Here is a 15,689-nt window from a genome sequence, read left to right as displayed (position 1 = left end):
ATGTAACAGAGGGAGTGGCCACCCAGTGTCCAGTGAGGGCAAGTGAGGAGGCCACCAGGACGTAGGCATGGCCTCGCTTCCCAACCAGGCAACATAGTGAAGGGGAGAAGGAGCAAACTGATTTGGCAGCTCAGGGCATGCGTATCGCGCAGGTAGTGGGGCTGGTCTGACTGAACAGCACAGCCTAGATCCGCTGCATATTTGTGGACCTGTGCAGTTGTTTTAGGTTCAGAGTAGAATCGTAAACTCACCCTTATTTTGGGAGGCTTGGCCTAAAAACCTTTCCTATAGCCCCATGCAGGATACAACAGGCATTTGTTCCCTCTTTCCAGTAATCAGGAATTGATGCCAGCAAATCTATATCAGCTAATAAAATGTTTCTATTTATGAAATACATTCTGGAGAACTTTACTGTTGTTATTCTGCACGTACACTCAGGAGGCACTAGGGAATAACACAAAAACCTGTAAACAGGCTACTGTTGATCACTATACCCTGGTGCAGTGGTAACAAGTCACCAATGCAGTTACATTGATGGTGCTAGGTAAAAAGTGGCAGTAAAAGCCAGGCTGTCTGGACCCCAAATACTCCTATATCTTGGAAGCCTGAGGGGGGAAAAGGGATGCCATTTCCCCAGATAACGGTGTTAAGCCCCAGCTGGCTGGTTTACTGGAAAAGCAGCATGTCATTAGCAATATGGCCTGAGCTCTGAACTGGCAGTGTACCTGCTTTTGGCTTCTCTCTGCCAATTATGATGGGCTACCCTGCCTCCTCCTATGTAGACCCAAAAAATCCTATCAAAATCAGGAAGATGACACAGCATGAATCCATAAGGTGGTGTACAAGGCTGCACTCAAAATCACAAGTAACACAACAAGTAAGGTTTGGGTTTGTATAGGAAGGATTAATTCACATGCATTTTCTGAGACTGGTTCCCAAGACCTTGTTAATAGTGCAGTACCAGTTGCTCAGATCGTTCGGGGATGCAGATGTTATTTACTGCTCCAGTTTAAGTAGCTCCACTGGATGTCTTCATTTATCGCACAAGGTTTCCCAAGTATCCCACAAGACAACTCTGTTGATCAGCTGTGGGCAGCATCCTTCTATTGGCTATTCATGCTGGCATCTCATCAATTTGATAGAATAGCAAGCATCACCAAAACCAAGCAACCAAAATAACCCAGTGAAAAATGTGGTCCATGGATCACAAGCAAAGCTTAGCAGTCACATTTTGGGGATGTGGCCACATGGGAGCTGGAGGTAACCATAATTACAAGAGAAATGGGAAACTCCGAGGTTTTGCTTTGGAGTGGTCTATGCATAAACATCACCTTTCATGTTGAGCTACTTGGGTTTGCATGGCTGAGTTCTGCTTTGAGTTCTCTATCCATCAAAATTATTACATTTCACCTGCTTTAGCACTGAAACGACATATCTCAGAGGATTTCAATAAGAAACCATAAATAAACTCAGAATCATTCCAAAAATGTGTGATCCTCAGTGGGTTTTGAGTTTTGAACTCAAAACTCCAAGTAACCAGGCAAGATTCCTGTGGGTTTGGGTTTTGTTTTGAATGTTTTACCCCATTCGAAAATTACCTTTACAGCTAATAAGTGTAATTACACAGTATCCTGCAGGGACCTTCTAGCTGTATGTTATTTACCAGTGGACTCTATTAAGTTGCTATGTAATTAAAGGAAAGTCACATGATATCTAAGCCCCTGACAATTGGAAATGTTACCAATGTCCTAATAAAATTATTGTCTGGCTTTAACAGTAACAGAGCCTTATTTAAACCTTCATTCCACTGTGCTACTGCAGGAAAACATGCTGAATCAAACGAAGATGGAGGGATTAAGATGTCTTTTATCATTGTGTTGATCAATCCCAGTGCTGATGGCTGGCAAACCACTGAAAACAGACTGTGTAGGCTGCATTGATCAAGTATGCTTAAAGGAAAGAGACTGCTTTATGTGCACATTTTCCAGGGAGAGATCTGAGTTTCTGAAATAAAATCTGAATTGTGGTGGATTTTTTTTTCTGTCACTAAATCCACCAAACAAAGGCTTTTATCTTTGCTGAATAGCATTAGTTCAGCAAATATCAATAAGGTTTTAAGACAGACTTTTGATGGCACAGAATAAACCACAAAATAGCAACTGGGAGGCAGTGGGGAGCAAAGGGAAGGACAGGAGAGATGGAGACCAACATTGATCGAGATTAAGATTGATCTACCGAGGTACTTAGTGGGCGATGCATGCTTCTACCCCACTCTTTAATATTAGATTTCTGGTTATCTGCTGCCAAGAGGGAGCCAGTTTGAATAACATCCAGTCCTTTCACCAAGGCCATCAATCACATTAGTGCAGGAAGTTAACGCACACTGCATTAAAAGCCAGCAATGTTTCTTTATTCCAGCCATGGGGCTGGGGCTTGTTTAATAGCTTGAGAGGCCCAATCCTGCAGAGTTGAAATCAGTGGGAGTTATCGGTGCTCTGCACCTCGCAGGATCAAGTTTCATTTATTGTAAACTGGTGCATTATAAATGTCACAGAGGAAGCAAATCGTGTCAATTTTCTAAAGACTATATTCACCCTTTGTATGTCTGGGAAGTCAGTGATTGTCTAACCCATTTGGTATCCACCAAGGCCCTTTGGCACAAAAGGTGACTGTTTCACAGCAAAAAGAAAGCTCAGGGCAAAATCTATTGCATTTGTACTTTGCCAGGCAAGACATGGCAGCCTCCACTGTGAAAGGAATAAAACTGGAAGGAGTGGGCACCTGCTGCCTCAGGCCAGTGGGTATCCATTCAATTAAATAGAAGCTGGAAGGGGGCCCCATTATGGGAGCACCGTTTGAATCTGAGTCCAATTGTATTTCGAGCTAGAAATGGAAGCTGTTGTTTTTACCAAGGAGCTGGGTCAAATAAAACTGGGTTACAGGCAGTCAGAGATACCCCTGGAGAATAGCCACAAAAGAAACAAAAATATACCTTATAGAAACACAGCTTTTTTTATAAACAGGGATTTAAAAAGAAACAAACCTCCTCGGTTTTCGGAGTTGCTGAGCAGTCCCAGCTGCAACTGACATCGATCAGAGCTCAGCCCCCCTGAGAGGCAGGCTCCTAATAAATGGAAAAAGGTGTAAATAAAGTATTAATGACTTACCACAAATTAACCAGGAAGGGGTGTTCCAGGCCCTGCATAATCTGCAGCTCTTTGAACACATTTCTCACTTCATTACGCTCCACACACTTCTGTTTGTTCATGTATTTCATGGCATACATTTTCTTGGTGTCATTCTTCTGTACAATGCAGACCTAAGTGAGCAAACCAAGATGTTAGCTTGGGCAGAGTAGCTGGGTGACATCTCAAAAGCAAGTTTGTGCAGGTGAAATGTGCCCTGATGAGCACTCTATTGTTAACTTCAATGAGATTCATGTCACTAGGTCACAGCCTCATGCACTTATGATTTAACCCTGCACATCACCAGTAAGTGCTGCAGTCAATATTCATGCTAAAAAGAATGACAGTTAGAGTACAGAGTTTGTCACAGCAAATTTGGGGTATCGCAGGTTTATTAAGTAACTGACAAATGTCTGCTTTTTTCCCATAATTATCCACCATTCATGTGTTGCATGCTGCTTCCTGACCCTCCCTTTCGCCAAGCAGGACTGTAGGATAAGAGCTGAGGGCATTCACCGAGACAGCCTCACTCCCTGCAGGCAGGACTTGTGAGTACTAGTGTGACAGCATCTCCTATCTATAAGGACCAGCACAATCTTTCTAGTGTAGCACAGCTGACCCATCAAACCTCTGGGCTTTTGGCATCTTCCAGACATGGGTTTTGTCACAGAACTCACCATACTGAAAAAACCCACAGCCCTAACACGATGTTTAAATCCCAGAAGTGGGACTTCAGACACAGATGTTTCTCTGCTCTCTGAAGTGCTGCTCTCGGAGAATCATAGTGCTTTGTCAAAGAGACACCAGGATGCTCAAGTGGGCTTTGGTGGGGGAGGCTCCCTTCAGAGGATGTTTACCCATCTAACATAATGAAATTCAGCTGATTGGGTTTATCATTAACTGCAGTTTAATATCTTGTAATAGGATTTGCGGATTCCAAATGGATGACGAGTCAAACTTAGAGACTCTTCCTGGATTATTAGGAGTTGAAGTTCAGGTCAAATCTCATCGACAAGCAATATTCCATTACTCTGCAATAAGCTCTGAAATTTAAGCATCTCTAACGTGCCCATTACTTGGCTAGCTACAGTCTCTGTTGTGCACCCAGTAGTTTTACTCTTGAGGAGCTTACCTTTCCAAAGCTGCCTTTCCCAATGGCTCGCAAAATTTCAAAGTGGTCGAAGGTCACTGCAGGAAACAACATATGTTCATAAGTTCAGTGTTTGAGCTGCAATTTGATTATGTAATTTCCCCCTCCCCGAACTGAGACTGTTAATAAAAATGGAGGATTTCCAAGCGGTATGCTGCTCCGGTTGCTCATGGACAGTTGGGGCACCACCCACAGTAGTTATGCTGTTCATGTTATTCCCCATTTGGCTGTAAAAGCAAGTTCCGGGGGCAGGAAATGTCCATTCTTCAATGGCGTACAGGCAGGAAACCATCAAAAAAATGCTTTCACATCGCCTCAACTATTGAGCTATGGGAGCCTGATCTTGCTCCCGCTGAAGTCAACTGCAAAAACATCCACTGAGTCCACTCCATCAAAGATCTATACACTTTGATGGTTGTGAAATAAGCACCACCTGGCTCAGGAGCCTAGGTACAGAAGGTTCTTCTTGTGCTTTAGATTATTATTCTGTTGAACGACTAATAAAAACCACCAACCCCAAAAGTTGGAAAATCTTCTGTCACCCAGAATCAAGACTGTTTGGTCTCTGCACAGTGGGGGAAAGCCCAGCCCCGTCCATGCAGCTTTATGGAATGTGAACTCTAGTCTAAAGAAGGAAACTATTTCATTCTCCATTGGGACCTCTGAACAGAGATGGGTTCCTGGGATATTCTCTCCCTTCTGTGAATGCTGGGCAGGTGACTCTCATTCACACTAACTGGAACGATCTGTTCACATTAAGCATTTGTGATCAACCAGTGTGCTAGGCTGTGTCCCAGCTGAAGCAAGAAAGGGATTTGCACATGAACAGCAGATCAAAGTAAAGAGGCAGATTAACTGTTTTGGGTTCAAACCCTGCCACCCAGGGCCTTCAACTGGAAATTGAATGTGATCAGCAGTCAAGACAAGGCACCATAACTGTAATGTCTAAGTTGCAGAATTTGAATTCAACTAGTGCCACGTCAAGACCTGTATGAAGCAACACCCCGAGGTCCCACAGCACTATACCATACAGCCATTAGCCAGAAAAGATCATAATTGGGAATCCATTCCTTATACCAGCCACTGCTTTAAAGGAACTTAAACCTCACTAGGTGGCTGATTTGAGGCACCAAATCAAAGCTACTGGTAGATTTCTAATAACACATTAGCCTTAATTACTGTGACCCCAGAACCATCACGCACCACGGAGTGATGGGCCTGAAATCAGAGTTAATTTGTCTCGTCCACTGCTTTATTTCCAGTCAATTAGTGAGTGGATGGGAGGGGACCATGTGTCTGACCTGCTTTGCTGAAAACCCGTTCTGAGTGGAACAATAAAGGCCAGTGAGAACGTCCATGATGGATTGAAAGTGACAGAGAGCGAGACACCGTATTACTCCTTCGTGCCAGCTTTTTCCTCACAGTTGCACCACTAGCTGGGCAGCAGGTTACATTCTAAACTGTTCATTGCTTTAATAATAAAACTGCAGCACTGGGGTCAGACAATGACATGTTTGTGAAAAAGAGTCATTTCTGTATATTATACAGAGAGTTAGTTTTGCTGGGTTGACAGCCCTAGATGCCAACGTCCATTGTTTATCCACAGAACAAGGACAACATAGGCAACAGCAGCAGTGCAAGCTTTCCCCACACAGCTCTATCAACATGAGCCTTTCCTAGAGGCTGAGAGGACAGTTTAGTCTCCATGCCCCATTTAATCAATGGCCTCGCTGCTGAGGTTGACAGCAAGGGAGCCAATTAGTATCAGATGTAGTGGGCCTGCCAGCAAAAGCACCTGTTGTGATGGTGGGCGTTTTATTAATTACTTTTGAAGACAACTGGCCCCATACTGCTCAGCACTGTGCTCTGGGAGCGTACATATGGAGGCTTGACCATGAGCAATAGGAAGAAATTGGAGAGACAGCTGGTCCGTGCAGCCTCTTATATTCCCAGTTCAGAGCTGATCAACACTGGGAGGGATAAAGGCATAGGCATGAACCAATGGACACTGAAAAGTCTTCTGGTTTCATGCGCATGGAGCACCAACTCATGCACAGGTTTCAGAGTAACAGCCGTGTTAGTCTGTATTCGCAAAAAGAAAAGGAGTACTTGTGGTACCTTAGAGACTAACCAATTTATTTGAGCATAAGCTTTTGTGAGCTGCAGGTCACTTCATCGGATGCATACTGTGGAAAATACACAAGATGTTTGTTTTTATACACACAAATCATGAAAAAATGGGTGTTTATCACTACAAAAGGTTTTCTCTCCCCCCACCCCACTCTCCTGCTGGTAATAAGCTTATGTAAAGTGATCACTCTCCTTACAATGTGTATGATAATCAAGGTGGGCCATTTCCAGCACAAATCCAGGGTTTAACAAGAACGTCTGAGGAAGGGGGGGGGGTTAGGAAAACAAGGCGAAATAGGTTACCTTGCATAATGACTTAGCCACTCCCAGTCTCTATTCAAGCCTAAGTTAATTGTATCCAATTTGCAAATGAATTCCAATTCAGCAGTCTCTCGCTGGAGTCTGGATTTGAAGTTTTTCTGTTGTAATATTGCAACTTTCATGTCTGTAATCGCGTGACCAGAGAGATTGAAGTGTTCTCCGACTGGTTTATGAATGTTATAATTCTTGACGTCTGATTTGTGTCCATTTATTCTTTTACGTAGAGACTGCACAGTGAGTACCCACAGGGACCAGCACTCAACAAAGAGTTGCTTTCTGCTGCCACCATACAGGGATCAAACCAGTATGATCCTCATCATTTACCGGGCACACCTAATCGCTCTACGAGAAACAGTCCGCACCTGAAAGGCTTTCAGTCTAAATACATATTGCCATTTCATAGTCTGAAGGCTTCTCTCCTCTATAATGGCACTCCACCTGAATTCCATTTTGAATTTTAAGTGAAATCAAAATGAAAGAGCTTGCCTTAAAAACCAAAATAAATTGCACCTGGCTTACAACTAAAGTACGTCTGGTCTAGGAAGGTTAAGCTTCACTGACTGCTTACAATAGGATTTGTCCTAAGGGAGTTGGGAGTCCAGCTCCCTAAGGTCCCTTTGAAAATCACTGCCTAGATGTCTCATCAGAGCTAGAGAGGAGCACAAACCCAAACCCCATATCCCAGAGTTAATTTGGGAAGACAGAGTGGGGGTATTCTCAGGCTCCACCCACAATCAAAGCTCCAACCACCCCAATTTCAGAGGATTTACAGCAGGTTTAAGTGCGACCAAGGAAGCCATCCCAGGCTCCCTAGGTGCCCAGGTTCACCATGCTGATGACACCCTCTAATCCTTTCATTCTCCAGCCCCAGGTTCCAACCACACCTCTCACGTGAAAACTCCTTCCTAGTAGATTCCATGATGTGCTACTAGCACTGGCTTCTGAGGCCCAAGAAGAGATTCTAAGTTACCCTCCCTTAGTCTGAAGGCTAAATAAGTGTAGTGAGTTTGGAAATCTTGTTTTCATGGCACCATTGGTGTGTGAGCACCTTCTACTTCAACCCCTACTAAACTCTCTTCTTCTTTGTATCTTAGACCAAAGGCTCCCTTGGAAAGCCCAGCTGTCCTCTAATTGCCATCTGCTGCCTTGTTCATTAGCTGAACTGAATTGCACAGAAACCAAGAGCCATTTGTCCCCAAAGCATTTTATCAGCGGAGATTTTCAGCAAGAATGCTGCTGTAAATCACTCTTCCCCAGCAACAGACACGTTCTCTCCCACCAAGGGTTCACACATGATAACAGCCAGAAATAAATTCATTTTCTCCAGGATACACTGTCTCGGAGTTGAAACAAGGGAATCTCACTATGGTAACAGGACAGACACAGACTGACATGAAGCTACAGCTTTGCTGTACACAACAGTACAAAGAACTCAGAACATCATCAAAATTTAGGTCCCAGCTTAACCTCATACTTTTAAAACATTGTTCATATAGAAATGAACATGTTTTCCAAAGACAGAAACTAACACGGCAGTAATGTAAACTGGGCCTCTTTCAAGACAAAACGTTACATAGAATTCACCATACATCAGACATCAGGTCAGGTATTGGCTTCCAGCATTGTTCAATATATGATACTCCAGAGAAAGGGTGAAAACACCCATAATACATCTGGCCAGAAGTGTGAAACTAGAAGTGTTGGTGGCGGTAAATTTCTTCTTCTCTCAAGAGATTGAATGCACTTACGCTAAATGATTATCTACACAGAGAACAATCCATAAGGTAGATGAACAAAGAGACCTTTTTCATTGCTACTGCTTATTCTTCTAGGGTATCTTGATCTAACTGCACACTCTTCTTTTGTTGCTTACTTAACAGAGATGGATCTAAATCAAACACTGACCCAAACACATGCAAGCTTTGGAAACGTCTATGGTTTACAGTGGAATTCCACAGCCTATGTTACACAGGAGGATAGACTCAGTAACGAATTAGCCACTGGGCTAACTGGGCCCATGCCCAGGGGCCCCAACCAATTGGGGGCTGGGGGGTCCCAGAAAAATGGTGCCCCTGCATCCCAAGCACTCTGTCTGCCTGGCGTTCCTAATGGGGAAGCCCCTGTGCCTTCAACCCCTTCCCCGGCAGGAGCCCCAGGCGGGTGGAGTGGGGCAAGCTGCCGTGCCCCAACCCCACTTCCCAGCAGGAGCACCACGGGAGGATGACTGCGGGCGGAAGGGGTGAGGATGGGCCCCCACTTGCTCTGGCCCAAGGTCCCACAAAACCGTAATCCATCTCTGGATAGACTACATGATCATAAGGTTCCTTCTGTCCGTAAAAACTAAAAATCTAAACTAGAAGCCAGTTTTCACAAACTTGCATTCTCTAGCTCCATTTTTTGTATTAAGATTTTTAACTAACACTTTTAACACAAACTATACGACTAACCCAGCTGAGTGAATGCTAGGTAACATGAAAAGGAGTACTTGTGGCACGTTAGAGACTAACAAATTTATTTGAGCATAAGCTTTCGTGAGCTACAGCTCACTTCATCGGATGCATTCAGTGGAAAATACAGTGGGGAGATTTATATACACAGAGAACGTGAAACAATGGGTGTTACCGTACACACTGTAACCAGAGTGATCACTTAAGGTGAGCTATTACCAGCAGGAGGGCGGGGGGGGGGGGAAGGGGGAACCTTTTTTAGTGATAATCAAGGTGGGCCATTTCCAGAAGTTGACAAGAACGTCTGAGGAACAGTTCTTGTCAACTGCTGGAAATGGCCCACCTTGATTATCACTACAAAAGGTTCCCCCTTCTCTCCCGCCCCCCCGCTGGTAATAGCTCACCTTAAGTGATCACTCTGGTTACAGTGTGTACGGTAACACCCATTGTTTCACGTTCTCTGTGTATATAAATCTCCCCACTGTATTTTCCACTGAATGCATCTGATGAAGTGAGCTGTAGCTCACGAAAGCGTATGCTCAAATAAATTGGTTAGTCTCTAAGGTGCCAGAAGTCCTCCTTTTCTTTTTTGCGAATACAGACTAACACGGCTGCTACTCTGAAACCTGTCGCTAAGTAACATGACACTTCTGATTTCATTAGGGATGATCATTGTTTCTTACCTATCATTCTAGCCTCTCACACTGGGCTAATCCAAAAATCTTAGGTGCAAACACTAGCAACCAAAATCTGGAACTAAATCCAAATCTTTTAGTCTGGACCCTTGTCTGCATAATCAAAAATCTTAATTCATTTTAGATGCCATCAGACAAGGAACTATGTCAATCATTCCCATGTCGGAGACAGAATTCATATTATAATTAGGCTTGGCAGAAGTTGATTTTTTTCCCCAATTTCCACAATTAATATCAATTTTTATTTTAAACAGTTTTAAGCAATTTTAATTTTCACACTTGTGGGAAATTAAGGGGGAGGGTAGGGGTAAGTCAGTGCTGACAACAGGGCTGCAGGGGGCTCCTTGCCCAGCTGAGGGCTCTGAGACACCCAGGCACAAGGTGCAGAGGAGGCTACGGCCTTGGCCCAGCAGAGCAGAGACCCCTGGCCAGCACTGCAGAGGCGCACGAGGGCCCAGGTACAGGGGAGGCCAGATCAATGCTGAATGACTTCTGCAGGGGGATGGTCCCTATATTCCCAGCCGGTGAGTGACTGGGGCAGTGATAGCAGGGCTCCACATGGCTCTCTGCACAGCTGTGGAGCCGGTGGCACAGGACCCCTGCAGGTGCAAGGTGCAGGGGATGCTGCACTTGCCAAAAATTATTAATGGGTTCTTTTTTCATTATTTCAGTGTGTCGGGTAAACTGGACGTTTAGCGACAACTAACTATTTAAACTGACTCCTGGTTATAACGTAATGTCAGACAAACGGACTAAGTTCGAGACAGGGAACAGTGTGTACACTGCTATAGCTTTAAAGTGTCTGCTGAAGAGTGTGCAGGAAATGCCACTTCAATGTCAGAAGTGGTGGTATTTCATATCTGAACCCGAAGTCCAGGACCAATGTTTAGATAAAACATGTGTAAACTAATAAAGCATAAGAAATGTCCTCATGAAGGACACGTCATCCCTCAAAAGCCTCGTTAAAACCCCATCTGTTAAGCAGCAGTCAAGGATTTAAAGATACTTATCACCCATCCCAGTACAGCTAGAGAAGCAGAAACATATGGTATATAATGGCTTCCATTCCTTCAATCAAAATATACTCATAATTTCCATTAACGGGAGTTTTGTGCATGCGCCAATGGGAGAATAGACTTAAGCCGTGTATCTAGAGTACAGTATATGCACATACACCTCTCACATGCATGTATGTGCATTTTATAATACTAATACAGTACTGCATTTCTTTGGAAAATTCCTCCAATTCCTGGCTGTTGGCTTGAACCCAGCCCCAAGTGATAGGTGACAGAAGGCTGTTACCATCTGATGGCTGTTTGGTGGCCTTTGTAGAATGACTTGGACCAGATTAATCCCAGTTACTATTGGAAAGAGGTTCACATTGTGATGGTGCCCCCATAAGGCTTTATGGAAATATGCTTATGACATAACTGGAATATGTTGAATGATACATATGCCATGTAACATCTCTCTGTGAAGGTTATGATCTACTGAATCTATTCATCCTATTTGTATGCATGTATCACTTTTGTATTCAAAGTTATGAATATTGGTTGCAGACTTGCTTGATTTCTAAGTAGCCTTAGTAAGCTTTTGGTCAGCTTCTTGAGTGCAAGTTAAATGCCTAATCAAGAAGCACTTAACGGACAATGGATCTTGAAGACGCCAATCCACATCTGAGCTTTCCCAGGAATGTGGCTTGGCTGGTAAGAAACTCAGTCATACATGGACATGTGACTTGCCCATGTGACTCCAAAACTCCATTTTGTAGCTGGATTCTACACAGGGGGAGGATGGGGTGTCCACCCACAGGAGAAAATCTATTTAGACCCCTGGGAGACCCCTCCATTTGGTCTGGCTAAAGAGTGAGCCTCTCCACCCCCCAGGATAACTGAAAGAAACTGGAACAAAGGACACTAACTACAGGGTTGTGAGTGATTGCTGGACTCAGACTAGAAGGAAACTAGTCTGTAAAAGGAAGCTTACTGGGTGAGGATTTTATCTGTATTGAGTTTTATTACTGTACTAGACTTAGACTTGCGTGTTTTATTTTATTTTGCTTGGTAATTCACTTTGTTCTGTCTGTTACTATTTGGAACCACTTAAATCCTACTTTCTGTATTTAATAAAATCACTTTTTACTTACTAACTAACCCAGAGTATGTATTAATACCTGGGGGGGTTGGGGGGGGGGGGGAACAGCCGTGCACCTCTATCAGTGTTATAGAGGGCGAACAATTTATGAGTTTACCCTTATAAGCTTTATACAGGGTAAAACGGATTTATTTGGGGTTTGGACCCCATTGGGAGTTGGGCATCTGAGTGTTAGAGACAGGCACACTTCTTAAATTGCTTTCAGTTATGTCTGCAGCTTTGGGGCACGTGGTTCAGACCCTGGGTCTGTGTTGGAGCAGACTGGAGTGTCTGGCTCAGCAAGACAGGGTGCTGGAGTCCCAAGCTGGCAGGGAAAGCAGGGGCAGAAGTAGTCTTGGCACATCAGTTGGCAGTTCCCAAGGGGGTTTCTGTGATCCAACCCGTGACACACATCACAAAAAACACCCCTACAGTTGGAAATAACCAACCTATGTGTTCGAAGTTTTAGCAGAGAGGCCAAGGAATGGGTGGGCTTGGAAACAGGGAGGGATTTTCATTATTTACGTGTAATACAGTAGTGCCTAGAGACCCCCAACTGAGATAAGGGCCCATTGTGCTAGGTACTATACATACACATAGTACAATACAGTCCACACAGGTACACAATCTTGTGTTAGTGGGGCTTGCACTAGCATGCTAAAAATAGCTGTGTAGACACTGCGACTTGGGCTGGAGCTCAGGCTCTCAAGCCTGGGGGGTCGGGTGTGAGCCCCGCTACCACAAGCCTGCGGACCTAGGCTGAGAGCTAGAGACTCCCAGCTGCAGTATAGACATGCCCTAAGTGACTTGTTCAAGGTCACATAGGAAGGTTGTAGCAGAGCAGGGAACTACACCCAACTCTCCAGAGCCGCAGTCTAGTGACTTCACATCTCTGTTCTGCAAAATTCATCATTTTGACTGGGTGGGTATTCTCAAGCCATTCGTATTCTTAGCAAAACTGAAGACCTTTTAGAATAATTAAATACTGAACTATCACAATACAGAGACTCTTAAATGACTGCACAACTCTATAGGGGCATGCATTTGGATGCATGTTATTTATACTCACATCTTTCTTACAAATAGATGTTTATTTCCTGAATAACGGGAGTAACGATGTATTGTTACGTGTCACTGTTTGACAAATGCACATTCCATCATACAGGAAATATTAAAAAGATCCCTTTGTGAATGAAACCCCAGAAGAGAGAAGCCATTAAGGAATTCTGGTTACTCGTTAGGAATTATCAGAATGGAAAATCCTCCCCTTTATCAACCAAGTTATTTAAAGAATGCCCTTCCCAGCACAATGGATCCCTGGGTGCTGTTAAAAGCAAAATAAAAAACCCACGAGGATATTACGATAACAAAATGGTACGGGTTGCTGAAGTGAGTAAAAGTCATATACAATACTGGTTTGTCACTGTGGCTTGACAGTGGGACTCTTACTGTACAACAGACCCAGGTAAGGAACAATTCACATTATTTTATCATCAGCTGAGCAGTGAGTGTGCTTGGTGCAGTACAGAAAGTGATGAGACTGTAGAGTCAGATTCAGATCTGTTACATATGTATAATATTTACATTACATTAGCCCCAGGAGGCTTGGTCAGGATCAGAATCCTGTTGTGCTAGGTGCCAAGAACAAGAGACAGTGCCTTCCCCCAAGCAAGTCCCAGAAATATGTACTCCAAGTCCTGCGCTAATTGCTGATCAACAAACATGGAACTTGCCGGGCTACTGAGCACACACAATGAACATCCTCGTAAAAGTCTTTCAAACTACCATTTTAATGTATTCATGCGGTCACCAGCACCTTTCTTCTTTAAACGTCTTGGCATCTGGCACCGGGTACTAATTGACATTTATCACTGATGTTGTCAGGCTAGCAGTACCAAGGGATATATTATTAATGCTATTTAGGCCAATGTACAGAATGAGCTGTTTGTAGAGATAGAAACAAACAGACCGGTTTCTTCTGAATGAGTCCATTAGTTAAACAACACAAAACACAAACAAATCAAACCCCCTTCCCTCCACCCACTAGCTCAATAAAAAATGACCTTGTTTTAAAAGAACTCCATCTAGAAACCTTTCAAATATTTGACTCTTTATCATCTGCCTCTACAGTTAGATGATGCTTTTGGAATGATGATGATCCAGGAATATAATATTTGTCCAACAATCAGTGCCTGATTTCAGGTCAAAGTCCATAACGCTCCTCTCTCCAGAAGTACAAAGTATGTAACATTCCTCTCTCCAATAGTGACTGAACAGTAGTTAATGATCTTCACTAATGGTTCCCTACGCTATGAAACAGTCTCCCAGCCAAATCCTTTCCTCTCTAGCTCTCTGCTGACTTCTTGTCCACTCCCAACAACACGCTTTTCCAAATCTCCCCAGGGACTACGGGAATGATCAATCTAGGTATCCATCCATCTGTGATAGGCTGCCCCCCCCTTTCAGGGTGCCACCTGATATATTGGGGTACCACTGAGCCCACCTGTTCCAGCAGCCTGGGCTCCCTCACCCTGTCCTGCTAAACCAAAGCCCTCAAGCCTCCTCTAGCACACACACAGGTAGGGCCACACCCAGCTGCAGAAACACACAGACACTGAGATCAGCTCTCCGTGGGAAGACAGCTCGGGAATTGCCCAGCACTCAAGTGCACACCCCCTCTGGCGTGTAAACCCAAAACTGTATTGTCTTGCACTGCACAGAAATCTCTACAGAGTACACTCATGAAAATCACCGCCTCCCTCAATGTGGAGGAAGATATGCACAGCTTTTTGCTCCCCAGTTATGAATTGCACTAACAGGTTTACAGAAAACAAAAACAAGTTTATTCACTACAAATGATAGATTTTAAGTGATTATAAGGGTTAGCAAACAGATCAAAGCAGATTACAGAGCAAATAAAACAAACACACAAACTAATCTCAATATATTAAAGAAACTGGTTACAAGTAGTAATTTCTCACCCTAAATGCTGTTTTAGGCATTTCTTTCACAAGCCAGACACCTTTTCCAGCCTGGGCTCAGCTCTTCCCCCTTCCTCCCCCCCCCAAGTCCTTGTTTCTTAGGGTATGTCTTCACTACCAACGTTAAAGCGCTGGAAGAAACCCACTCCCACGAGGGGAGAAGCTACCAGCACTGGGAACACAGCTACCAGTGCTGTAGCACTGTCTACACTGCCACTTTATAGTGCTGAAACTTGCATCACTCAGGGGGCTGTTTTTTCACACCCCAGAGTGAGAAAGTTTCAGAGCTGTAAAGTGGCAGTGTAGACAAGGCCTTAGACCATGGGTTCTCAAACTGGGGTTGGGACCCCTCAGAGGGTTGCGAGGTTATTACTTGGGGGGTTGCGAGCTGTCAACCTCCACCCTAAACTCCACTCTGCCTCCAGCATTTATAATGCTGTTAAATATATAAAAAAGTGTTTTTAATTTATAAGGGGGGGTCACACTCAGAGGCTTGCTATGTGAAAGGGGTCACCAGTACAAAAGTGAGAGCCACTGCCTTAGATGTTCTCCGCAGTCATCCTGGGCAGGGATTCAGTGAAGAATGCACGACCAAGATTAACTCATTTCCCATATGGCAGGAATCCTTTGTTTCCCAGTTTGGTCCC

The 15,689-nt window shown here is 44.0% G+C and overlaps 1 protein-coding gene across 3 annotated transcripts in view; it reads right to left on the bottom strand.

The window, feature by feature from the left end:
* Positions 1 to 15,689, bottom strand: part of STK32A (serine/threonine kinase 32A) — a 92,221-nt gene that overhangs the window by 60,064 nt on the left and 16,468 nt on the right. For all 3 annotated transcript variants that reach the window (XM_074960540.1, XM_074960539.1, XM_074960541.1), the window contains 2 exons: positions 4,318 to 4,373; positions 3,168 to 3,319 (listed from right to left, as the gene is read on the bottom strand). In XM_074960540.1, the coding sequence (XP_074816641.1) occupies positions 3,168 to 3,319; positions 4,318 to 4,373 (208 nt within the window). The remainder of the gene's footprint in view (positions 1 to 3,167; positions 3,320 to 4,317; positions 4,374 to 15,689) is intronic.

Source organism: Natator depressus, chromosome 8, assembly GCF_965152275.1.
Source record: "Natator depressus isolate rNatDep1 chromosome 8, rNatDep2.hap1, whole genome shotgun sequence".
In the NCBI taxonomy this organism is placed as follows: Eukaryota; Metazoa; Chordata; order Testudines; family Cheloniidae; genus Natator; species Natator depressus.
This window is presented reverse-complemented; position numbering and strand designations above follow the sequence as displayed.